General features: G+C 42.6%; 1 protein-coding gene across 5 annotated transcripts in view; it reads right to left on the minus strand.

The window, feature by feature from the left end:
• LOC139359168 (disco-interacting protein 2 homolog C-like) overlaps window positions 1–26602 on the minus strand; it is a 62123-nt gene that overhangs the window by 18957 nt on the left and 16564 nt on the right. For 4 of the 5 annotated variants that reach the window (XM_071081592.1, XM_071081595.1, XM_071081591.1 and 1 more), the window contains 3 exons: window positions 17080–17288; window positions 14456–14590; window positions 2720–4103 (listed from right to left, as the gene is read on the minus strand). In XM_071081592.1, the coding sequence (XP_070937693.1) occupies window positions 14564–14590; window positions 17080–17288 (236 nt within the window). In that variant the 3' untranslated portion in view covers window positions 2720–4103; window positions 14456–14563. The remainder of the gene's footprint in view (window positions 1–2719; window positions 4104–14455; window positions 14591–17079; window positions 17289–26602) is intronic. The other variant, XM_071081593.1, reaches the window with a different exon arrangement.

The raw sequence follows: 26602 nt of genomic DNA on the forward strand, positions 1-26602 counted from the left end.
CAGCTAATAATTTATTAAAATGGATTATGCTGACCATTTTATAACTTACTTCACTGCTCTCCTAAATCCATCCCTTTGTGACAAATTTTACACTTGGCTCATTTTTTCAATTGTGTTTGCCGTCTTACTCCCATGTAAAGGCTAAATGTGCATGTTTATGTTGATTTGACTGAGACAGCTAATGCTAAATGTCTCTGTTCCTTGAATGTGTTTGACTTGTGATGGTGTCATTTAAGTCTCTTCTTTTACCCCTTGAGTCAGCAAAATATTCCGTGTTACTTCGAGCAAAACTTGCCCGTTAGAGTTATGGAGAGTATAAAAGCAAATGGAATAAGTTTCCTGCCTTCAGGAGGATTGAAATCTCAGTTGGTATGACAACATGGATGGGAGTCAGCTCAGTTTGCAGCATTTAAAACATGTTGGAATCTTTTCTCTGCCACTTTTGATGGTGAGACCCTGAGCAAATCATTTCCACAAGCATCATGCTCTCCATATATGACATGGAAGTAAAAATAGCAATCTTGACAAAATTGTGATGACTACAGACGTGTACCTAACCTCTTATTTACCGCCTCCCGATAGAAGATATTGTAACTCATCCCATTTGAGAGCAGGTGGTGATCACCCCCTCCTGTGAGATTCAAGTATAAGTATCTGGAATCCCCCATCTGCAGGCGAGGAAGACCCAGCAGCCCTCACAATGTCTTCTGGAAACTGGATTTTGTTTGAAGGGTGAACTGACTCCAAGTTTCTTCTGTTTTCACGTATTGTCCTTCCTACGTGGCTCCTGGGGTTTTTCTCTTCCTCCCAATCTACATTAACCTGATAACAGCCAGCTATGTTTTCTAGAATTCCCCTAAATTGACTCATGCCAAATATTGAATACAGTAGATTGGGAGGGGTTCATTAAATCACGATAGAGCATCCTAAGAAGGAAAGTAGACACCTTTGTTCTTAAAGGGTCTTCAGCTATCCCACCCTGGAGAAGGTTGCTGATTGCCTTTTCTCCTCGGGCAGTCTTGTTACTATGCATCACTTCTTTTCTCTGAGATGGAGTCTCGCTCTGTCACTCAGGCTGGAGTGCAATGTCATGATCTTGGCTCACTGCAACCTCCATCTCCTGGGTTCAAGTGATTCTCCTGCCTCAGCCTCCCGAGTAGCTGGACTACAGGTATGTGCCACCACACCCAGCTAATTTTTGTATTTTTGGTAGAGACAGGGTTTCATAATATTGGTCAGACTGGTCTTGAACTCTTGACCTCGTGATCCATCCACGTTGGCTTCCCAAAGTGTTGGGATTACAGGCATGAGTCACCGTACCCGGCCTGCATCACTTTTTATGCCTCGTCTTCATCCTTACAGCTTCTCCTTCCTAGTGGCCTCAACTCCCAACCCCGGAGTAAGGGTCACAACTGTCCATCTTCATGCAACACAGCTTAATTCCCCTTCTTCTCCTCCCCACCATGCCCTATGGGCTGCTTTTCTACAACCAGAATGGAGACCCAGGGAGATCTGTTAAACTAAGACAGTGCTCACCCCTGGGAGAAAAATCTACTTCCCAGTTCTGTTAAGATAAAGAAGGACCATGATAAATCCTATTGGCTAAGAGAAGATTCTCCATGTTGCCATAGGACAACAGAGGAGGTGACAGAATCTGCAGCCATTTGGTCGAATATGTGATATGTGAGTCATTCTGAGGAATACGTTAAAATCCTGTAGTCAGATCTTTGAAAATGGTAGTTCCAGCAGAGGGAATAATGTAACAAAAAATCCAGGCAGAAAACAAGTGTGTGTGTGTGGAGAAGAACAATAATGTGATGTGAATGAAGGGTTCGGTGTCATGAGTGAGAAATGGCTGACCGAAAGTAGGGAGATGCAGAGAGGAAAATACCACAGGAAGACTGAACATCACATTAAGTGATTTAGGTGATTCTGCCTGCAGTGCAAATATTTTGGGCTCTGAAGTGAAGTCATCAAAAGGTTTACGTCTGTAATGGAGGATTGGTCTAGATAGCCTCTCAGATCCCACTCGGCTTTGAGATCCTGGATTCCGGGTCACACCTGCGGGTCTGGAGGGCAGTTCCTCAGGGTCATGAAGGAAGGATTCCAGGAGGATGGAACACGAAGGACATTCAGGTGACCACATCAAGAGATCAAGTGGGGTAACAAAAGCCTGAACTAAAAGGAATGCAGTGTAAATATGAAGGAGAAAGAGGAAATGGGAAACTTACTAGAAACGATAAGTAGAGAAAAAGGGGAACGTGTGATTCCAAGGTTTAGAACAGTATTTGTAAGTTATAGTCCCACAACTTCTTGCATAAACAGTATCTAAGAGAGTCATTTTAAGAAGAGGAGCAAACTTCCAAGTTCCACTGAAAGACATCAGCATCTCTGTGGAGTGAATTGGGGAAAGAGAATGAAGAAGTCTGTTCAACTTTTAGACACACAAAATGTGAACTGAATTGCATGAGTGACAACAATGTGAAGATATTTAACAGGAGCTCTTTTTTCTCTTTTTAGCCTACGGTATTTAATCCTTCTGTCATCATTATCGTCCTTTCTCTAATTTGATGTCTTTGAACCTTTATTCAAAAATCTACTACGTATATGTAACATGTTTGTGAGATTATTACTAGACCCTCTAGGAGGTTTCATTAACCCAGTTTTCTCTTATTATACCAATACCACACTATCTTGGTAGTTCAGGTAAGTCCTTCACCGTTTTATTCCAAGTTGTCTTAGTTCTGTTGGGTTCTTTAAATTTCCAGACACATTTTGGAATCCGCTAGTTCATTTCTACTGAAAAATAAAAATAAAAATAAAATCATGCTGTGATTTTGATTGGAATTGCATTAAACCTCTGATCCACAAGCGCAGAACTGACATCTTAACAATATTGAGCCTGCTGATCCATGAACATATCACTTCATTTATTTAGTTCTTTAATTTATCTCAACATCACTGCCTGCTTTTCAGTGTATAGATCTTACACATCTTTTGTCAGATTTAGTCTGAAGTATTTGTTTTGATGTGCTATAATATTGCTTTGTAAATTTCCATTTCCAATTATTTCTTTGCCAGTGTATAAAGAGATATTGCTTATGTGTTTAGCTTGTATCTTGCAAGCTTTCCAAACTCACTTATTAGTAAGTAATTTATTATTATTAGTTTTAGTGGCTTTTTGTGATTTCAGGAGATTTTCCACACAGGTGATCATGTCACCTGCAGATACAGATAGTTTTAAATCTTTTCTAATAAGGGTGCATTTTATATATTTTAACTTGCCTTATTGCACTGACTAGACTCCAAAAAAATGCTGAAAAGCAGTGAGAAAAAAGTCATCAGGTGGGATGGGAAATACAGCCCTTGTTCTTCCATTTTGACCTGAAGCACCCAGTGTGATCATTTTCTCATTTGATTTTCGTGAGGACTTTTTGTTTCCTTTTTTCCCTTTATTTTTTAAAAATACACTATCTTTTAGGCAGTTTCACCTTCACAGAAAAATTAAGGGAAAGGTGCAGAGAGTCCTTCTATATGCCTTCCCTTACCCCACGTGCACAGCCTCCCCCACTAAAAACTCTCCTGCCCAGAGGGAGCGTTTGTAACAATTGAAGAACCTACGTTGACATAGTCACCCGTTTACATGAGGGCTCCGTCTTGGTGCTGGTTCTATGGGTTTGAACAAATGTGTCATGACATGTATCCACCATGATAGCATCGTACAGAGCAGTTGCACTAAAATCCTAAAAATTTCCATGTTCCACCTCATCATCTCTCCCTCTTCCCAACACCTGGGAACCACGGATATTTTCACTCCATAGTCTGGCCTTTTTCGGAATGTCCTTTAGTTGGAAGCTTACAGTATTTCAGAATGTCCTTTAGTTGGAAGCTTACAGTATTTAGTCTTTTCCGAGGGGCCCCTTTTGTGTAGCCGTGCATGTTTAAAGTTCCTACGTGTCTTTTCATGGCTTGACAGCTCACTTCCTTTCAGTGCTAAAGAATATTCAATTGTTTGGATGTATCACAGGTTATTTATCCACTCACCTAGTGAAGAACATTTTGGTTTCTTCGTTGCCTCCAAGTTTGAGCAATTATGAATAAAGCTGGAATAAAATTAGCAATTATGATTAAAGCTTCTATAAATGTCCGTGTGCAGGTTTTTCTGTGAACACAAGTTTTCAACTCCTTTGGATAAATACCGAACAGTGCAATAGCTGGGTCACATGTTAAGAGGATATCTCGTGCCCATCAATGATACACTGGATATACAAAATGTGGCACGTATATACCACGGAATACTATGCAACCATAAAAAAGAATGGGTTCCTGTCCTTTACAGGGACATGGATGAAGCTGGAAGCCATCATTCTCAGCAAACTAAAAGAGGAACAGAAAACCAAACACCACATGCTCTCACTCATAAGTGGGAGTTGAACAATGAGATCACATGGACACGGGGAGGGGAACGACACACACGGGGGCCTGTTGGGGGGTGGAGGCAAGAGGAGGGAGAGCATTAGGACAAATACTTCATGCATGCAGGGCTTAAAACCTAGATGATGGGTTGACAGGTGCAGCAAACCACCATGGCACATGTATACCTATGTAATAGACCTGCATATGTATCCAAGAACTTAAAGTAAAATTTAAAAAATAGGGAGTATAGTTTGGTAAGACAATGTGATAATTTTACAAACACAAAACATGTCATACCCACTTCCCCACCTCCCTCAAGTGCTTTCAACAGCATACTATTGCTGTTATTAAGAGAATAAAGCATCTACCATCTTCTCCCAGCCCCTGCCTGCCTGCCTTCATTCTTGTCTTGTGCCACTTTCTCCCATGCTTACTTCCTTGAACGTGCCTGTTTCCTGCTGCAAGAGGCATTCTGCACGCACCCCCATCTCTGTTTAGACCGTGGTGTCCCTACACTACACCCCCCTCAACAATCAACTTCTACTTCTCTCCAGACTGCAAGGGGATCATACCTTCCAGAATGCATCGGTTTTCTACCTCTCATCCCAAAATACACCAGATTCTTTTACAGCATAAATTTAGAGAACCCCGCTTCCCTTTCTTTGGTGCGCTTTCCTGAATTCTTCATCAGAAACCCATTAGAGTGACTGTCTTATTAGTGCCCATTCTCCCCATCAGGCTGCAGGTTCATGAGAGCAGGGGCCACGGTCATGTTGGTGAACCACGGTATTCTCAGTGACTATCCGTGTGCTTAGAAAGTATTTGCTGAATGAGTAAATGGGTCTGCAGTTCCAACCAAAGCTAGAAGCTTGACTTTGGAAGAATGAAAGTAGATAACATCTCCAAAGCAGACCCCATAGCATGAGAAAAGAAAGGAAGAACGGAGGCAGAGCTGAAGGATGAATATCGGCACAGGAGTAGGTGAGAGTTCCAGAAATGCTGGGTTTTCACGTGTTTTTACTTACCTCATATCTGTGTTTCCATCTCTATGTAGCGTGACTCTCACATCCCTCTCTATTACTACATTTCTTTACTGACCAGGACAGAGAGAGTGCATTGAACACACTACTAACCAGCATACTCTCTCGGACTTGCAAGAAAATGTAGAGAAAGCAATCTAGAAATGGTATCTCAGAAGAAAAAAATATCAAAAATATGAGAATAAATGTGGGAAAAAAATCAATGTTTAAAGACAACTTCTCAATATATTTAGGTATCTCTGGGACTTAAAATTTCATCAGAACTCCCCACACTTCTTTCTTTTTACATTGCTCTGTGTGTGTGTGTGTGTGTGTGTGTGTGTGTGTGTGTATTCAACAGAAATCTACCAAAAAAAAAAAAAAAATGCTATTGCTAGAATAATGCTACTACAGGGGAGAAAAATGTAATCTTTTCTTCCACCCATCTTAGCTTCATTGGTTGGGGTTCCTATAACAAAAGACAGATGAACCCCCAAAAAAGCAAATGGAGGCTTATTAGCATGTATATTTCATATATACATGGGAGATACACAGGGAATGAGGGAATCTCAAAGAGACAGCTCAGACCTTTCTTTTATATAACATCTTCAACAAGGATAATCAATGTTTCTAGAAGTGCCAAGACAAAGTAAAAGGACTTTGGGTCATTGGGGGCAACAAATTGTGGGAAGGCCAATAAATGATAGATTTTTGTGTAAATTCCTCTGGTGCTGTTTCCTGAATAACGGTCTGAAGTTGTCTACAGAGATTGACCTGCGTCCTTTCTGGCAGAGAGGGAAGAAAAGGCACTTTTGTCTTTGTGTAATATGGTTATGTTGTGTGCTTTTCAGAAAATAGAGGGAAGGCCAGAGCGCTTCTTAATTGCCTTCAGCTCAAAATATTTTAGCATAGCGTGTTTTATTCTCTGGACTGTTCCTCTTGCAGCTATCTCTGAAGGCATCAGTCGCACCAACAGCACTACTTGTGGGGAAATATTGAGCAGAACTGGAATCAAATGTATAATTCAGCCCCACAGAGTCTGAGCCACAGGACAGAGAGAACTGCCCGGGAGTCAAAGCAGACACTGAGCAGCTGACATTCTAAGAGTCTCCTTCCAGTAGATCGGCACATAAACTCAAGTTCTTTTCACAGATTTGTCTGTGTTTCTTTTGTGGAAAAAAACATAACCCTGTAGCTAAAATGTCTACTTCACAGTGCACGAAAACATCTGGAGCCTTAGCCAGAAGCAGCACAGACGCAGGCAGCCTGGTGATGTCCGACGGGGGCAGCCCACAAGATCCATCAGCATGTGGCCCTGCGAGCCGCCACCAGTAACATATGTTTACATGCTAATGAATGTCAGGCTTATTTAGAACAAATTTGCATCCATCAAAGTCAAACAGCGAGCAGAGCAGCACATTTTCCTGTGTGTCAGTGGCCCCTGAGATACTGGGGAGAACTTGAATTGCCTGACCCCTTCAACTTCCAAGCATCCCAGAGGGAAAATGCAGACCCCAGGAAAGGACTGTGCTGGAAACCATTTGTTCTTACAGATGTCCGGAATAGTCTTGTGACTGACCCAAAGACTCCCCTCTGAGGGTGGGGGAGACCTAGGTTAGGGGAAGGTGAACCGTGCTGCCTTCTAAGACCTTCCTTCTAAGGGAGGGTGGGGGAAACCCACAGTAGGTGGAGGTGAGCCATGCTGGCAGGAGCTTCCCTCTAAGGGAGGGTGGGGGAGACCTAGGGTAGGTGGAGGTGAGCCGTGTGGGCAGGATCTTCCTTCTAAGGGAGGACGAAGTGTGCTTTGCTAGACTCCACACTTGAGTCTCAGCGTGGCCGACGCAGATGGGAGCAAGTCACTTCTATCCTATGATTCTGGGTGTCCTCATCTGTCATGGAAGGTTTGGTTAGATGAGCTTAAAGTCACTCCAGTTGCAAAGCTGTGTGACTTGTAGATACATGTCAGTGTGAATGACTCACTTCACTTTTACAAGTTGCACAGATAGCCAGGTTTCTCCTTGTATCAGTCAGGAGGTCCCAGAAGACTTTGTCACAGGCAAAGAGGTGATTAAAAGGAGTCACTGACGGGATTCTTCAGAGATCGGTGGGCAGGGCCCAAGGGAAGTGAGAATAGCACTCCCCAGATCATGGGCAAGGGATGCCTGGGGAGGGGCTGCTAACGTGGACAGGCATGAGTAAGAGAGGAGTGAGGACAGCTCCTCTCTCTCCTCCACCTTCCACTTGCTGCCAGCAATGAATCCAACCAGCAGCCCTAGGCCAGGCCAGGCTCCCAGAGTCAGAGCCAGGAAGAAGCCAGGCACATGGAGAAGCCACTGGTCCCCACCAACACCAAGGGTGCAGTAAGAATTTTGATGTAAATATTTATTTATTTATTTATTTATTTATTTATTTTTTTGTGAGACAGAGTCTCGCTCTGCCGCCCAGGCTGGAGTGCAGTGGCGTGATCTTGGCTCACTGCAAGTTCCGCCTCCCGGGTTCACGCCATTCTCCTGCCTCAGCCTCCCGAGTAGCTGGGACTACAGGCGCCCGCCACCTCGCCCGGCGAGTTTTTTTGTATTTTTTAGTAGAGACGGGGTTTCACCGTGTCAGCCAGGATGGTCTCGATCTCCTGACCTCGTGATCCGCCCGTTTCGGCCTCCCAAAGTGCTGGGATTACAGGCTTGAGCCACCGCGCCCGGCCTGATGTAAATATTTAAAAACTCATTCGACAACTTCCTATCTCCCCAACCAGCCTCTACATATGATTCCACCTTTTCCAACTCCTGAGCCATCGTCAGGGGTGTCACAGGGGTGGGGCTGCCTGCTCTGCCCAGGGCCCGGGACCCTCCAACCTTCAGAGGTCTGGGGTCCCCTCTCTCCTCCCTGGCAGCAATTGTCTTCTCTGCTGTCAAATTATCACTTCCATCTTCCCACAACACACGAGAATTTAAGACAGGATTTTGGTGGGGACACAGCTAAACCATATCAAAGGGGGCACCTGGGGCTACCTCATGGGGCTCTGGCATGAGCTTGGGTGACACAGGTTATAAGACCCCATCTGCTTCAGGTTTAATTGCATACCCCAAGATTCCCAGGTTGTAGTCCTAACCAAGGACCTCAGAATGTGTCTGTATGTGGAGATAGGACTTTTAAAGAGGTGATTAAGGTAACGAAGTCATTAGAACTGATGCCCTTGTAAGAAGAAGAGATCAGGACACAGACATCTATAGAGGAACAACCGCACGAGAACACAAGAGAAGATGCCATCTGACAGTCAAGGAGAGATGCCTTAGGAGGAGCCAGTCCTGAACTCACCTTGACCTTGGACCTCCAGACTCCAGGACTATGAGAAATACATCTGTCTTTTCACAAAACTGCCTGTGGCAGCCCAACCAGAGCCATGCACCATCTTTGGTTCTCAGAAATTCCACTTGGTTTTATGCTCCTGGATTTTAGGAGGCCCCTGGATGACCAGCATGTAGCTAAAGTTAGAGAAGGAGTTACCTGTGTAAGAGAGCCCCACACATCTCTGAGCGGACACTGTACAGCCCATGAGATATTGGGTGTAGTAGCATCCTCTCTTCCCTAGGATATTAAGAACAATATCACAGGAGGGGTGTACAGCCACAGCCACAGCCCCTGCGTCACTGGGAGCAATAGCATCTTCTCCCTCTCTCAATACAAGGAACAATATCCCAGGGTGGGTGTACATCCCCTGTGATATTGGGCGTAATGTCATCGTCTCCCAATGTGGATATTGGGCATAGTGTCACAGGGGAGTGTATACCTTCTTCGTTATCGGGAATAATATCCTCTCCCCTCAGGATTGTAGACAAAATATCGAAGGGGTTTTACAACTCGTGAGATATGGGCAGTAATATCATCCTCTCCCCACCTAGATGTTAGGAACTCTATCACAGGCAGCCGTACATTTCTTGCGATATTGGGAGTCATATCATCCTCTCCCATCATGGATATTAAGAACAATATTACAAAAGAAGTATACACCCCTTGCCATATTGAGAGTAATATGCTCTTCCCTTCAGGATATTAGGAACAATATCGCAGGAGGTATGTACAACCCCTGCGATATTGGGAGTAATATCATCCTCTCCCCCTGAATATAAGAAACAATATCAGGAGGATGTACACCCCCTGTGATATTGGGAGTCATATCATTTTCTCTGCCTCTGGATATTCGAAACAGTATCACAGTGGGTGTGTACACCCTCTGCAATATTGCCACTAGTATCATCGTCTCCCTCCCAGGATATAGGGAACCTGCGATATTGGGAGTGATATCCTCTCCTTCCCTGGATATTAGGAACAATATCACTAGGGAGTGTACACCTCCTGCAATATGGAGACTAGTATCATCCTCTTGCCCCCTGGATATTAGGAACCATATCATAGGGGTGGTGTACACCCCCTGTGAAATCAGAAGAAATATCATCCTCTCCACCTTTGGATGTTAGGGACAATATCACGGGGGAGGTCTATGCCCCCTGTGATATTGGGAGTCGTATCATCCTCTCCCACCCAGGATATAAGGAACAAGACGACCGAAGGGATGTACACCCACTGCCATAGTTTCAATAATGTCATCCTCTACCCCCTGGCTGTTAGGAATCACATCATAGTGGGGTGTACACTTTCTTCGATATTGGGAGTGATATCATCCTCTCCCCGCCGGATATCAGGAACAAGTCTATTAATTATTAATAAGTATAAGAAAAATTAAGAGTAATCATCTACATTAATCACAATAAAGATAGTAAAATACTAGTTAAAAATGTTAATGATTAGCATTAATAATCAATAGTAATATCACTATTAATAATAAAATAATGATATCAGCAATTAATGTTACTTAATACTAAGTGATGGTAATAAAACAATTAATATTAACAATTATTTTAAGCATGCATAATCATATATTTAAAATAATTATCCATAATAACGGTATCCTATTAATAGTGTCATTGATAATTGTTAATATCATGGATGTTCAATAATCATATTATTACTCCTAATACCGCAGGGGGTGTACACCTACCTGTGATGTTGGTCCTAATATCCAGGGACGGAGAGCATGGGATGTTGTTTCTAATTATCAAGTGGGGGAGAGTGTAATATTACTCCCAATATGACAGGGTGTGTACATCCCCCCCCAAGGCATTGTTCTTGCCATTCAAGACAAGAGAGGATGACATGACTCCAGATATCGAAGAAAGTGCAAACCCACGTGTGATCTTCTTTCTAATATCCAGAAAGGAAGAAGAGGATAGTAATCCTCATATGGCAGGAGGGGTACACTCACTCTGATATTTTTCCAAATATGCCGGGGGGGAAGAGGATAATTGCATTCCCAATATCGCACCAAGGGTTGTACACCCCGTGTGAGATGGTCCTTCATAATGTTTCAAGGCGGGAGGGATGATATTATGACCTATATGGCAGAAAGTGTACACCCCCCAGGGATATTGTTCCCATGATCCTGGAGGGAAGGGGATGATATTACTTTAAATATTACAGAAGGTGTACACGCCCCCAGTGATATTGTCTCTAATTTCCACGTGGGAGAGGAGGATATGACACCCAATAATGCAGGGAGTAGAAACAATCCTGGGATATTCTTCTTAACATTCAGGGAGGAAGAGGATGATATTACTCCCAATACAGACGGGTGTACACCCTCTGACGGTGTACACACTGAGAGTATACACCCATCTGTGAAAGAGTTCATAATTTCCAGAGGGGGAGATGATATTACTCACAATATCATAAACAGGCTGTGAGTCCACCATGGCCCCTAATAGCCAGCGGCAGGAGAAGGGGTGGCTATTAGTCCCCACCTTGTGGGGGGTGCCTCAACCCCCTGCGAGGTGACTCCTAATAGCCAGAGGGGGAGAGGGGGTGGCGATTAGTCCCCACCTCGCGGGGGGTGCCTCACTGCCCTGCGATGTGGCTCTTAATATCCGGGGGTGAGAGGGAGTGGCTATTAGTCCTCACATCGTGGGGGAGGTCCTAAAATAAAATATATGTTAACTATTTAAAGGTGTGATTTTTTATTACATATAGAAAAATGTGTGTTTAGCGTATGAATGTGTGCATTTATGTCAAATACATGAAAACACATAATCCAGGTGTTTCATTTCATACTACTGTAGAGACTTTTCGGTTTCTTTTCATACAACTGCCCAACTGGGGCCCAGAGCCAACACCCACCAGCTGTGTCACTGCGTCTGTTGTTTTACTGTCACACACCGGCCCTCCCCCACAAAAAAAAAGAAAAAAAAAAGCCATGGCACTTAATAAAAAATTAATTTTACAACATTATTAGAGATGACTTGTAGTCCTCTTTGAAGAGATTGCAGCATGTGAAGGATTTCAAATACAACTGTGTTCTGGGTCTCCTGATCTAAGGACCTATCCGCACTGGTGGCTTTAGCAGTGCTTCATGCAAACTTCCAGAAGGCATGTGTGTCATGTCTAAGAGCAAACTAGAGTTCACGCCTCAGCACTGTGTGCCTCTTCTTTCTTCCGTCCCACAGGCACCGTCTTCGCCCAGGGAGCTGGTGCTGTGCTCTGAGGCTCTGTCCCACCAGTCCCTGCCAAGTCCCTGGTGCCACTGTGGAGAACCAGCCTCCGTCTGTAAAAGTGTGTTGTGCAGAAAACAACTCATCCAAATCTGTTTAAAAACCACACATTTGCGACGCCTATAGGCCTCAGAAGGTGGAGGCAGACAGGTAAAGGCAGCTGCCATGGGGGCTGAAGATCAAGCCGGTCTGTCTGGCGACTGATGGGCACTGTCTGCAGTGAGCCACTGCACATTTAGCAAGGCTGTCTGGCCCCTCACCTCTGCCAAGCCTCCACCCATCGAGTCTGGCCTGGATTCTCACACGCCTGCATAGCCTTCATCTGGTTCATAACTCAGCTCACAAAGGGCCCCATACAAAGGCCCCCATACCACGGCAAGGACGGCGGTGGTCACACCTGTGGCCATTTATCCTCTCTGCATCTAGCTCCTCTTCCTGAGGCAACAGCACCTCCGAAGTCACAGCCTGGCCTTCCAACTCTCCCCCGTCCCGGGCTTCTTGGCATGTTGCTCTGCTGCACACACCTCAGCAAATACTGCTGATTAGCCAGAATCACCCAGAAATCTCTTAACCTTGATTCTGGCTGCTTTTGTAATTTGTAATATCTGTACTTCTGGTGTGATTTGAGAAACAACAAATTTTAAAATTAGAGAAGATGTGGTTTTTATTCTCTCCTTTCTACTTGCAACCTTGAAAATTCAAGTAGCAGCAAGGTTTGTTGAGAGTAACTTCCACCAAATAGAACCTATTACAAATGTACTACAGAGTGTCAAATAACCACATAGATGTAAAATAGAGATGCAGACACAGATATAAAATCCAATGATTAAACCAAACTGAGAAATGCTTGCCAGTTTGATAGGACTTCTGAAACTTGACAAAAATGTTGGCTAAGGGATACAAGATGCTACGAGATGAGTGAAATGTTTGGCCTAGAACCACAGGCTCTCTCCTCTTTACAGCAGAAAATCCATAAGGAAGTCAAATCTGAAAGAACCAGGTACCATTGAATGGCATAATCAGTCGTCCTTCCCATCCCTGGGCCAGCTGCGGTGAGTGCAGCCAGTCGTTCACCAACATCCATCATCCATCCTCAGGCCATGGCTACACTTTACTCCCAGGCTCCCTGTCATTATGTAGATTAGGTAAATCATGGCCACTCTCGCCTTAAGCCTATCCCCGCCAGTGTGGCAATCACCCAGTCCCAACGACAGCAAGGACAGCCGTGTCCGTGGGAACACAGAGCAGGGGTCTGAAAGGAACCTGGATCTCTGAATACCTCATGGAGCAGTCACCAGCCCGGAACATCCTCCCTGACGGCTTTGCAAGAGAGAAAAACTCCTTGGTTCCTCAAGCTACAATACTGCAGAGTCTCAGGTCACAGCATCCTTACCTACCCTCGTCAGGAACCGTTCATGCTCATCAAGACATGAGAACAAAACTGCAGTGGCACAGTCACACTCGACGCAGACCACCTGCTGCTCACATTCATCGTATTAACACCAAAAAGCCACCGTGGTGGATATCCTGGATGTCGACACTCGGCGGCTTTTTGCTGGAGATGCGCATTGTGCATTTATCGCACGACCATCTTGGCATCAGGAGCTGCTGCGCAGATGGCAGCTGTGCACGTCACAGGGAATGTTACTCGCTGGACTCAGCCTGCTCCCAGCATCAGCTCCCACAGTGTCCTCTCCTCTGGGAGCACGTGCTTGGACGCCACAGTGTCCTGTGGATCCACACAACCACGCTGTCCTCCCTGGCCACTGTGCCTGTCCACTGTGTCCACACAGGCCTCCCTGTCCACTGTGCTTGTCGTGGCTCCGATAGTCCTCCCTGTCTACCTGTTGGGGCTCGGAGAGGCCTCCTTGTCCGCCTGCGAGTCCCGTGCACTGCAAGATTACGCCATTCCAAGGCTGCTCGATGAGGCTTCACACGGGGGCATTGTATTTCATTCACTGCTAGGTTCTACACTGACTTTTATGACCCCGGGGAAGGACTAAGACTTAAATAGAACAGGGGCTAGGTGATACAAACCGCCGCTGTAATCAGAACATACCAAGACCAGGCCACAGGAAGGAAGGAAGAAGCCCTTGGCCGCAGCCTGTTACCAAGTCGCTGACATCTCTGTCCAACATGGATAAAAAGACCCTCTTTCCTCCGAAGTCTAAAGCAACATACCGGCCCATCTGACAGTAATTCTGTTGTACATTTAACTTCATCTTGCTTTTCTAAGTGACTGTTCACGGTCTTAACACCTGTGCAAGAATTTCTCAGTTGCTGAACCACTGTTAGTTATTCAGCAGATAAAATGGCAGCAGATTGTACCCCAGGAAGAAACACACCCAGTCACGGGCACGGAACGGGACATCAGCACAAACCGTTTCCCAGAAAAGAACACATCTCTGCTTTGGGACGTACCATTCCCGGTCTCCATGAGCTCGGCGTTGCAGTACTTGGGCACTGTCCGGGACCCCGTGGAACCCTGTGGTCGCTCCATCTGTGTCGAGTGCTCTGAGGTGTACGTGGTTACGTCAGGAGGTGCAGAATGATTTTCTGTAAAGAAGCACATCATGAGTGTTTCTGTTGGTTGTGGCGTTTGTTCTGCAGGTTGAGCAAGCCATAGCTCAGGAAGAGACCGGAGCGCGGGCGTTCACCCTGGGGGTGCCAAAGCCGATCTCAGCCACGTCTGCCACACACATCCGGCACAAAGGGGGACCCCAGCATAACTCATGTTGCCGAAAATGGAGCAGAGTTCGGTGAAACCTCAATTTCCTAATAGGAGCCATGTCAGCGGCATTTTAACTAGAATAACGTTAGACCGGCAATGGCAGGGCGCCAGGAAGCATGTGTGTGTTCATGAAAGGGTCCAGTTTCCTGTCGGCCACCGTCCACATAGCCCAGGGCTTTACTCGCGCTTTGGAGCCCAGGGCCTGGAAATGGAAACCCAGCTCTGGAAACTTCTGGGGATTTGGGGATGTCCCTTAAGCTCTCCATGCCTCAGTTTCTTCATCAAATGGGAATAGTAATGGCTATGACCATGTAGGGTCTGGGGGGGGGGAGGTTGGCCAGTGTGACTATGTTGTGACTGGACTCCTTAGAACACTCACACGCACACGTGATCACAGTTGCTAAGTTCTCATTCACAGGCTTCTGATTATCTCAGAAGGTCAAATGCACATCTGACTTTTTACTTCTCTTGTTTTGCCACACAAAATATTTCTCCTCTTCAAGTTTCATTATTTTGTCACAGCTTTTCCAAAAAATTCCCAAACTTATAGAAAATTTCCAGATAGTCTAGGAGGATTATCTTTGTGCCCAATTAGAAATTACCGGAACGCGATCACCCTAGAGTTACATTTGGGTCACACTGAGCCCTGACGTACATGAGTTAGGAGCCCCTCATAGTTTGGATAAATTAATTCTTTGTACTAAAACTTCCTCCAGTATTGAAAGGGTAAACCCACAAAGGGAGGCCCAAGTGCAGTGATTCATTTATTCAAAAATATGTGTTTTCCTTGGTAAGATTCTGTGCATTTTCTTAAAATTGAATAAGATCTGAGGATACAAATGCTTCCACCAAGTGGCAGAGGTGGTGTCTGGCCTCCCCGTTCTCGTCTGGCAGAGCCTCGGCCACTATCCTGCTATCCAATATACACATGGAATTTTATTATGGAAAAATATGTAACAGTCACACATTTCTGTTCAATGTTTAGCCTACTGTGATTTCAAGTAGGGCTATTAATTCACATAAACGAGTGTACATGTTCCTGAAACTGTGTCAAACTGAAGTTTAATACTGCTTTGCATTTGAGTACTACACTTCGCAAACTTTTAAAGAGTATTTCTGTTTTCTCCTCTATACTCACAACAGTTGAGAGAGAAAAATTATTTTTTTCAATTTTTTTCCCCTCACTCAAAGCCTAAAGCAGGAGAAGGGACTTCAAGATCCCAGCAGCAGTTATTGGGAAAAGTGAGACAGACCCAGCTCTCCTGACAGCAAACTCCTGTTCCAGACAGAAAACAGCTGACGCTTTCAGTGTCAGTGAGCACCGAAGGGGCTGGGACCCAAGTCAATCCCAAACACCTCTGGGTGTGAAGGAGTCAGTGATCTAGAAGTGAACATTCTGGGGTTCTGGGGTGTCTGTCGGCTATCTGATCACACATGACGTCCACCTGCTTCCCACTGAGGGTTTTGCAGAGATCAGGCTTTCCTGTGGTAGCTGGTGCCGGGAGGGTCTGAGCCTGTGGCTCGTGCTCCGTTATCGGCGACGTGGTACACTGTCGTCTCCGGCTACTGCTTTAATAGAGACACACACCAAATCCTATTCAACCCAAGTCCCATACTTGATGGAAAACATTTACTCCTGAACCATTCAAAGGCAGAGCGACGCGAGGCTCATCGTGGCTCCCCCATGCGTCGACTCTACCTCTAGTAATTCTCACTTCACTCCTTTTCCACGGCATCTTCAAACGTTGTGGGGCAGTGATCCTAACTTCGTTCTTTTTCTAATACAGAGGATCTCCCTTGTCATAGAACCTACACACAACAGTGCGCCACGCCCAAGAAATCTGAACACTTGTGGCAGACAGCAGCGTAAAGCGGCCGTGCTTAAAGCCCTCGTTTCCTTAAATGACTCCCGTGGTCAGGAGAAGCACACTTTAAAACCCTGTCCTGTTGACTGGGACTGTTAAGGTTTCACGCAGAAGCATAAGTGAGAAGAAAAGATGGAAGCGGATATGGCTGCAGGATTCCCCAGGAACACGAAAGGACTTATAAGCAGAAGGCCCCTGGAATTTGGATATGGCTGCGGGATTCCCCAGTAACAAGGGCCCTGGAATTCCAGCTGTGGGAGGGACCTGGGCATGAGAAAAGCAGTAAAGCATCTTCCGGAAACAATCCAACCAAAGCACCCCAGGGGCCAGAGGGGCTCTGCGCTCTTTCCACTAAGGGATTCCACAGCCACGATGCAAACAGAGGAAAACGTGCACACGCAAAGGCATTTAGACAACAGGCACAGAAAGACACTGTGAAGCGTGCTCACCCATGTGGGTCTGGGCCATGGCATCCGCCAGCCTGTTGGCAGCTCTGCTGTCCCCGCTCTGCGTGGAGGATGAGGAGGTGGTGGACGTGGTGGAGCCGTGGATGGCCTGACTGATCCAGTGCTCCATGTTGATGCTGCCCTGGCTGGAGGTCGGGTGCCCTGGGAGTCCCCCTGCAATGAGCCTTCATCTTCGGAGCCAGAAGAGGTATCTGTGTAAGAAGAAAGGCGATTTGCTACATATTGCAGCAAAAACATGCACCACAATCTCAGTCCCTCCAACACAGATTTACTTCACCCAAGTCTGAACAGTTGTTCAATGACTTTTTGCCGTAGACACTCTTGAGAATTTAAACCACTTTTCAGATAATGAGCCATTTATTTTAGCATAATGAATTTTTCTTTTAAAGCACCTTATACAAACATGCTATAAGATGTTTGATACTGTCATCTCAAAGATGCACTGACACATTTCCTTTGCACAGCAGTTTGGGAAGAAACCAAGTGTTTTCTTGTGTCAGTCAGAAAGAGAAAGTGAGAGGGCAAGGGGAGGCGGAGGGCCTGTGCGGCTCTCAGGAGTCTCAGTGTGACTATGTTTAGCCCTGGTTAGTCCTGAGATGCTCTTCTGGGCTCTGATTTATTTCTACGTTGGTGTTTGTGTTATATACCCTTGCAGGTGATTTTTGCATCTGTGTGTTAGTTACCCATACCGCTGATTTATTTCTACATCGGTGTGTTATATACCCATGCAGGTGATTTCTGCGTCTGTGTGTTAGTTACCCATACAACTGATTTCTTTCTATGTCAGTGTGTTAGATACCCATACAGCTGATTTATTTCTACATTGGTGTGTTAGATACCCATGCAGCTGATTTATTTCTACATCAGTGTGTTAGATACCCATGCAGGTGATTTCTGTGTCGGTGTGTTTGATACCCATGAGGGTGATGGATTTCTACGTCGGTGTGTTCGATACCCATGCAGCTCTCTAAGGATCAAGACGCTGGTGATGGTAACAGGAGAGAAAGCAGAATGTGCCTCACATGGAGCGGCCTCTCCACCTCCCCGTTTTCCTCCGGGACACACGACAAACCCTCACATGGAGCGGCCTCTCCACCTCCCCGTTTTCCTCCGGGACACACGACAAACCCTCATGTCACATTTTGCACACAAATCTAATCACCTTTACAGTATTCGTTTCTTATACATTCTCATTATTGATTTTTCTATTGTACAAATTGGATATCTTGGATTATGATAAAATACATCCATTTTTTCACTATAATTCAGGAGAACATTTTTCATTTAATAACTTTTCATGCAGTACCAAGGTTTTTGGGAATACATTGCTGGTGTATTTGTTAAACTTCAACGTAAGAATGACACTCAGAATCCTACCTACAGGTGAGTGATGGGAGGCGCCGGCTCAGGTGAGCAGCTCCAGATCATTGGGTGAGAGGAGGAGTCACAGCAAATAATCTTAAGACACAGGATTGCTTCTTAAAAGACAATAATAGCAAACAATATTCACACTTATTACCACTGTCACACGACTTACACTGTCTGGGAATTTTTTTAAAAGTTTACTTGTTAGACAAGCAACAATATTAGGAGCCTGAAAATTCTCTATCATCTTGCTTTTTTTTCTTTTGAGACAGAGTCTTGCTCTGTTGCCCAGGGTGGGGTGCAGTGGCATGATCTCAGCTCACAGTAACCTCTCACTCCCAGGCTCAAGCCATTCTCCTGCCTCAGCCTCCCAAACAGCTGAGATTACAGGCACGTGCCACCATGCCTGGCTCATTTTTGTGTTTTTAGCAGAAACGGGGTTTCAGCATGTTGGCCAGGCTGGTCTAGATCTCCTGACCTTGTGACCTCATGATCCGCCTGCCTCGGCCTCCCAAAGTGCTGGGATTACAGGCGTGAGCCACTGCGCCTGGCCCACCCTGCCTTTTAAGAAAACTTACACAATTTATATAAAAGAAAAAGTAAAACTGACACAGCCTTGAGACTTTTGAGAAAGGTACACAACCAGGTGTCCATATGCAGCACAACCATCTCCCCAGAACGTCTTCTCACAACCCTTTCCAATCTTTCATTCCTCACTCCCACCTACCTTTTCCAAGAAACCTGCAGAATAATGTGATATAGACACTCGACAGAATAGCAGCAAACCAAGCAAGCAGCATATGAAATGGATGATACAGCATGACCAGTGGTGACTAGAATTACACACCATGGGGACAGGAAGTCAGGTTGACTTAACATTCAAAACTGAATTAATGTCATACACCATATAGAATTACAGAGTAGAACCGCATGTTAACCTTAGGAGACATAGAAAAGTACTGACAAATTCAAGAGAATGAAACTCAACAAACCAGGAATAGAAGGCAATTTCCTCAACCTGCTAAAGTACATTCGTGAAAAGCCACAGCTAACATTGTATTTAATGGTAAACACTAGAATGTGTTTTCCCTAAGATGGAGAACAAGACAAAGATGTCCCCTCTTGCCACTTTTATTCAACGTTATCTGGCAGGTTCTAGCTGGTGAAATAAATTAACAAGTTTAGTAATGAAGACATCCAGATTAGAAAGGAAGGAATAAAAGTGTCTTTATTCATAGATGACATCACCTTGGGATGTAGAAAATGGCAAGAAGTACACCAAACATCTTTTGCATTACTAAAACAAAGTTTGATGGGATCATAGGACACAAGATAAAGATATACATATACTAGAAATAACCTGAAAATAAAGAAGATCGTTCCATTCACAATAGCCTCAAAAGCAGAAGACACTCAGCTGAACTTCTAACAAAAGGTGCAGAATGTGTACAATGGCAACTATAAAACATTACTGAGAGACATTAAGGACCCAAATAAATGGAAACTAAATAAATGGAGATAGATTCAAGATCGTGAATTGGAAAACTCAGCACTATCAAGACAATTCTTCCCAAACTGTTCCATTAATTCAAGGCACTGCCTAATAAAATCCCAGAAGGCTGTGTGTGAAATGGAAAGCTTATTCTCAATTTTATCTGGAAATACAAAGGACCTACAATAGCCAAAATAAATTTAAAAAAGGAAAACAATGTTGGAAGACTTCACTATCTGATTTCAAAACTTTACATAAAGTCATAGTTTTTAAGGCAGTGGTATTAGCACAAAAATAGACACATACATCAAAGGAACAGAATTAAATTGAGAAATAAAGCCTTGTATTTATGGTTAATTTATTTTTGACAAAGGTCTCAAGACAATTCAGTAAGAGAAAGGTAGTTTGTTTTTTCAACAAATGTTGCTGTGGCAACTGAGTACCCACACACCAAAAAGAAAAACCGTGGGGGAAAAAGTCCCCCAAACCAAACCAAAACAAACAAAAATCCCACTTAGATCCCTACTGCACACACAAAAATTAACTCCAAATGAGTCACAGACCTAAATGAAAGAACAGTAAGACCATGAGACTACTAAAACTTCCAAAAACACAATCCATAGAAATTAGTGAAATAGACTTCATTAAAATAGAAAACTACTAAGTTTTAAAAGATGATTATCTCCCTATAGGTAATGTAACAAATTACTTTGATCTTAGTGGCTTATAACAAGACACGAATCTATTATCCTATTGATGGAGAAGTCAGAAGTGTAAAATCTAAGTGTCAGCAGAACTACATTCCTTCTGGAGGCTTCAAATGAGAACCCATTTCTTTACCTTTCCCAACTTCTAGAGGCCACATGTGTCCCTGACTCCTGGCCCCTCTTCATCTTTAAAGTGCATCACTCCAGTCTCCAGTTCTTTTCTCTTGTAAGGACCTTCTTGATTACAGTGGGTCTACCTACTTAAACCAGGATAAAGGTCCCATCTCAAGATCTTAAATTAATCGAATTAATCAGCTGCAAAATCCCTTTTAACCACTTCAGACAACAGGTTCATAAGTTCTGAGGAATAGGACCTGGGTATCTTGGGGGAAGGGCTTTGTTCTGTCTGCTACATAATAGATTGTTCTTTCACTGAGAAACGTTACATCTGTAAAACTCTTATATTCAGATTACATAAGGCACCTGTAACCCATAAGACGACAACCAACCCATTTAAAACATGAGCAAAAAATGTGAACATTTTGCCAACATATACAAATGGCTATGAATAGGAATTAGCACATTAAAAGCTAATAAGCACGTTAAAAATGCTTAGCATCATTCATTGTTGCAAAGTAAATACACAATGATATACCATTTCACATCAATTAGAATGGCAAAAATAAAAATAACAGTAACTATTGCTGGTGATGATGTGGAGAAACTGGAATGCACATATGCTGCTGGTGGAAGTGTGAAATGGTGCAGTTATTTTGTAAATAATTTGGCAGTTTTAAAAAAGCTAAACCTAAACTTACAATAAGAGTCAATCATGCTACTTGGCATCCACTTAAGATAAAGGAAATTATATGCATACACAAAGATATATACATAAATGTCGACAGCAGCTTAATACTGGAAACAACCAACTGGTAAATGAATAAACAGAATGTGTCATATCTATCAAATAGAATATAAATAAATAATAAGGAATAAACTACTGGTACATGGTACAGCAAGGACTTCAAAACAGGTAAAGGTGGCATAGAGAATTGTGTACATTGTATGATTTTATATCATAAAATTATAAGATCATAAAAAAACCAAAAACCATAAAATCATAGAGTAAAATATTCTATGATTTTATATTCTAGAAAATTTAGAGCGCACTGTTATGATTTCTAGGGTTCTTTTTCATAGAGCTAATCTTTCATCTGATATCCTTTGCAATCAGCCAAGTACATTCTTTAGCACGTTTATAGTGTATTTCTGCTGGTAACACATTCTCTCAGCTTTCATATTTGGGAATGTGTTGTTTCACCCCTGTTTATAAAGGATATTTTCCCTGGATATGAGTTGACAGGTCTTTCTCCTGCTTTTAGTGCTTTAAAAAATGTCTTTCCATGGTCTTCTGGTCTCCACTGTATCTTCACAGAAGTCACGCGTTGTTCAAATGCTTCGCTGGTGCGTAACTTGTCTTTTTCTTCTGAGTCCTTTCAGGATCTCCTCTTAATCTTGGGATTTCAGTACTTTGGCTATCATGAACTTGGATGTGATTCTTGTCATACTTTTTCTGCTTGGAATTCACTGAACTTCTCGGGGCCGGACACAGGTGTTTGACATCAATCTAAGAAAACTCTGACTCCTTTTTTCAAAGGTCCGTGCTCTTCTCTCTCTTTTCCTTCTTGTATTACAAGTATATTGACATATCACAGGATCTTGAGGTTCTGTTGGCTTTTCTTTCATTTTGTTTCTCTGGGCTTCACTTTGGTTAATTCCTTTTCATCTGCCTTCGAGCCCACAGACTTCCTCTTCCTTCTCCAACCTGTTAAGCCTATCAGTGCAATTTCATCTCAGTGCCATATTTTCCAGCTTTATAGTGATGTCTCATGTATACCCTATATATGCACAGCATCTCCTGTCATCGATATTGCCTACCAGACTAGTACATTTGTCACAACTGATACTTCTACAGCTAAAACATCATTAACACTCCAACTCCATCATTCACATCAGGGTTCATTCTTGGTGTTGTACAATATATGGGTCTGGATAAATGTATAACATGTATCCACCATTACAGTATCATACAGAGATCACATGATACTAAAAATTCTCCTGCTCTGCCTATTCATCCCTGCCTCCCCCCGGACCCTGGCAACCACTGATCTTTACAGTCTCCATAGTCTTGCCTTTTCTAGGATGTTGTAAAGCTGGAATCATACAACAACCTTTTCAGATTGCTTCTTTCACTTAGCAATATGCCCTTTAAGTTTCCTCCGTGTATTTTTATGGATAGCTCATTCATTTTCAGCCTCATATAATATCCCATTGTCTGGATGTACCACAGCTCACTTATACATTCACCTACTGAGGGGCATTTGCTTCCAAGTTTTGACAACTATGAATAAGGCTGCTCTAAATATCTACTTGCAGGCTTTTTGTGTAGACGTAAGTTTTCAACTCCTTTGAGCAAATGCCAAGGAGTGTAATTGTTTTATCATATGGTAAGAGTATATTTAGTTTTGTAAGAAACCACCAATATGTCTTCCTAAAGCCTGTTCTATTTTGCATTAAGACCCGCAATGAATGAGAGAGAATTCCCACAGCTCCACATCTTCACAGGCTTTGGTGTTGATAGTGTTCTGGATTCTGGTGTAGTGATATCTTACTGTTGCTTTCATCTGCATTTCTCTATGACACATGATGTGAAGCATGATTTCATACATCGATTTGCCATCTCTATATCTTCTTAAATGAGGCATCTGTTAGTCTTTGACCCATTAATGTGATGAATTACGTTAATTGGCTTTTCAATGTTAAACCAGCTTTGGATATGTGAAATTCCATGTGGTTTTAGTGCACAATTTTTGTTAGATTTAATTTGCTAATATTTTATTGAAGATTACTGCATCTATGTTCATGAGAGATGTTCTGTAGTTTTCTTGTAATATTTTGTTATTAAAATGGTATTTGGTATTAAAATGATGCTGGCTCTATAGAATGAGTTAAGAAGTATTCCTCAGCCTCTATATTCTGAAAGAGATTGTAGATAATTGGTTTAATTTCTTCTTAGATGTTTGGTAGAATTCACCAGTGAACCCATCTGGGCCTGGCACTTCCTGTTTTGAAAGGTTATTAGCTGATTCAATTTAACAGATACAGGTCCATACAGATCGTTTCTTCTTGTTCAAATTTTGGCAGATTCTGTCTTTAAAGAAATTGGTTCATTTCATCCACGTTATCAAATTTGTGGCCATGGAGTTGTTCATAATATTTATTATCCTTTTAATGTCCATGGGATCTGTAGTTATGTTCCTTATTTCATTTCTGATATTGGTAATTTATCTGTTGTATTTCTTTTTCTTGTTAGAGGCTTACAGATTTTCTCTCAAAGAACCAGCTTTTGGTTTCATTGATTTTTCTCTACTGATATTGTTTTCAACGTATTGTTTCCTGCTCTTTCATTATTTGTCTCCTGCTTAGAATTTAATTTGATGTTGTTTTTCTCGTTTTCGAAGGTGGAAGCTGATTGATTTTAGATCTTGTTTTTTTTAACGTATGCATTTAAATCTATAAATTTCCCTATAAACATTACTGTTATTGCAGCTCACAAATTTTAAGAAGTTTTCATTTTCATTTACTTCAAAAATTCGAAATCTTCAGATTTCTTCCTTGAACAATGTATTATGTATAAGTGTATTGTTTAATATCCTAATATATTTTCCAGTCATCTATTATTGATTTCTACTTTACTGTGGTTGAGAACACACTTGTTTGATTACTATTCTTTTAAATTTGTTAAGGTGTGTTTTATGGACTACAACATGGTATGTCTTGGTGAATGTTCTGTATTCTGTTGTTGTTGGAGGAAATAGTCTATAAACGTCAGTTACATACAGTTGACTGAGGATGCCGATTTCAATTTTGTCCTGATTTTCTGGCTACTGAATTGGTCCATTTCTGATAAAGGGGTGTTAACCTCTCCAACTATACTAGTGGGTTAATTACTTCTCCTTGAAGTGTATCAGTTTTTGCTTTGGCATTCTGATGCTTTTTTAGCAAAAATACATTTCAGGATTGTTACATCTTCTTGGAGAATTGACCCCTTTATTACGTAATAATCATCTCTGGTAACTTTCCTTGATGTAAAGCCAACTGTGTCTGAAATTAACATCACCACTTCCATTTTTCAAAATGAGTGTTGGCCGGGTACGGTGGTTCATGCCTGTAATCCCAGCACTTTAGGAGGCCAAGGCGGGATGATCACCTGAGGTCAGGAGTTCAAGACCGGCCTGGCCAACATGGTGAAATCCCATCTGTACAAAAATAGAAAAAAAAAAAATTACCCGGGCATGACGACAAATTCCTGTAATCCCAGCTACTCGGGAGGCTGAGGGAGAATCACTTGAACCTGGGAGGCAGAGGTTGCAGTGAGATGAGATCAGGCCATTGCACACCAAAAAATTAGTGTTAACATTTATATCTTTTTCCATCCCTTTACTGTTGATCTATATGTAGGTCTTTATATCTAAAGTGGATTTCTTATAGACAATATATAGTTCGGTGCATTTGGACTGACATTGAAAGTAATGATATACAGTTGAATTAACATCTACCATATTTGTTACTATTTTCTATTTGTTGCCCTTGTTCTTTGTTTTTGTCTTTCACTCTTTTTTTTTTCCTTGTGGTCTTAATTGAGCACTTTCTATGATTTATTTTCTTTCCTTTCTTAGCATATCAGTTACTTTTTTTTTTTTTTAAAGTGGCTGCCTTGGAATTTGCAATATAAATTTACAAGTAACCCAAGTCCACTTTCAAACGACACTACACTGGTTTCTTGATAATGCAAGCACACTATAATAACAAAATAATCCTAATTCCTAATTGCTCTGTCCCATCCCTTGGGTATCACTGTTCTCATTCATTTCACTTATATTTAAGTGTGTGTATATGACATATACATAAGCATATAATACAGTATATTTACTGTCACTATTATGAATGAACTGTTATGTTAGGTCTATTAAGAAAAATGAAAGATTTTCTTCTACCTTCACTATTTCTTCTTTAATGCTTTTTGTTTTTCTATTTATTTTTTTAAACAGACAAGGTCTTTCTCTGTTGCCCAGGCTGGAGTGGAGCAGCATCATTATAGCTCACCGCAGCCTTGAACGGGATCCTGGGCTCAAGAAGTGACCCATCTCAGCCTCTCAAAGTAGCTGGCACTATAGGTGTTGGCCACCACGTTTGGCTTTTTTTTAATGAGACAGAGTCTCACTACGTTGCCCAGGCTGGTCTCAACTAAGCGGCCTCCAGCTGTACTCCCATCTTTGCCTTCCAGAGTGTTAGGATGACAGGTGTGAGCCCTGTAAACAGACTGTGCTCTTCCTTTCTTTGTGCACAGCTGAGTTACTGACCTCTACTATTTTCTCTAAAGAACTTTGAACATTTTTTGCAAGGCAGGTCTACTGGCAACAAATTTTGCAATTTTTGTCGGAGAAGGTCTTTACTTTTTCTTCACTTTTGAAAGATAATTTCACAGAGTATAGACTTCTAGGTTAATGGAATTTTTTTTCCTCTCAATAGTTTAAATACTTCACTCCACTTCTTGCTTTCATGGTTTTTGAGGGGAAGTTGAATATAATTCTTATCTTTGATCTTCCATAGGAAAGGAGATTACTCTGGTTTGCTTTTTAATCTTTGATTCACCATAGTTTGAATATTTTATGTCCAAGTAGAGTTTATTTTTGTTTTGTTTTTGTCGTCGTCGTTTTTACATTTATCCTTCTTGGTGTTTCTTGAGCTTCCTGGATCTATGGTTTGGTGTCTGACATTAATCTGAGGAAATTCAGCTATTACTGTTACAAATAGTTCTTCTGTTCCTCTTTCTTCCCCCTTGTATTACCGTTATGCATATTTTATGCCTCTGTGGAAG

Source organism: Macaca nemestrina, chromosome 16 (assembly GCF_043159975.1).
Source record: "Macaca nemestrina isolate mMacNem1 chromosome 16, mMacNem.hap1, whole genome shotgun sequence".
In the NCBI taxonomy this organism is placed as follows: domain Eukaryota; kingdom Metazoa; phylum Chordata; class Mammalia; order Primates; family Cercopithecidae; genus Macaca; species Macaca nemestrina.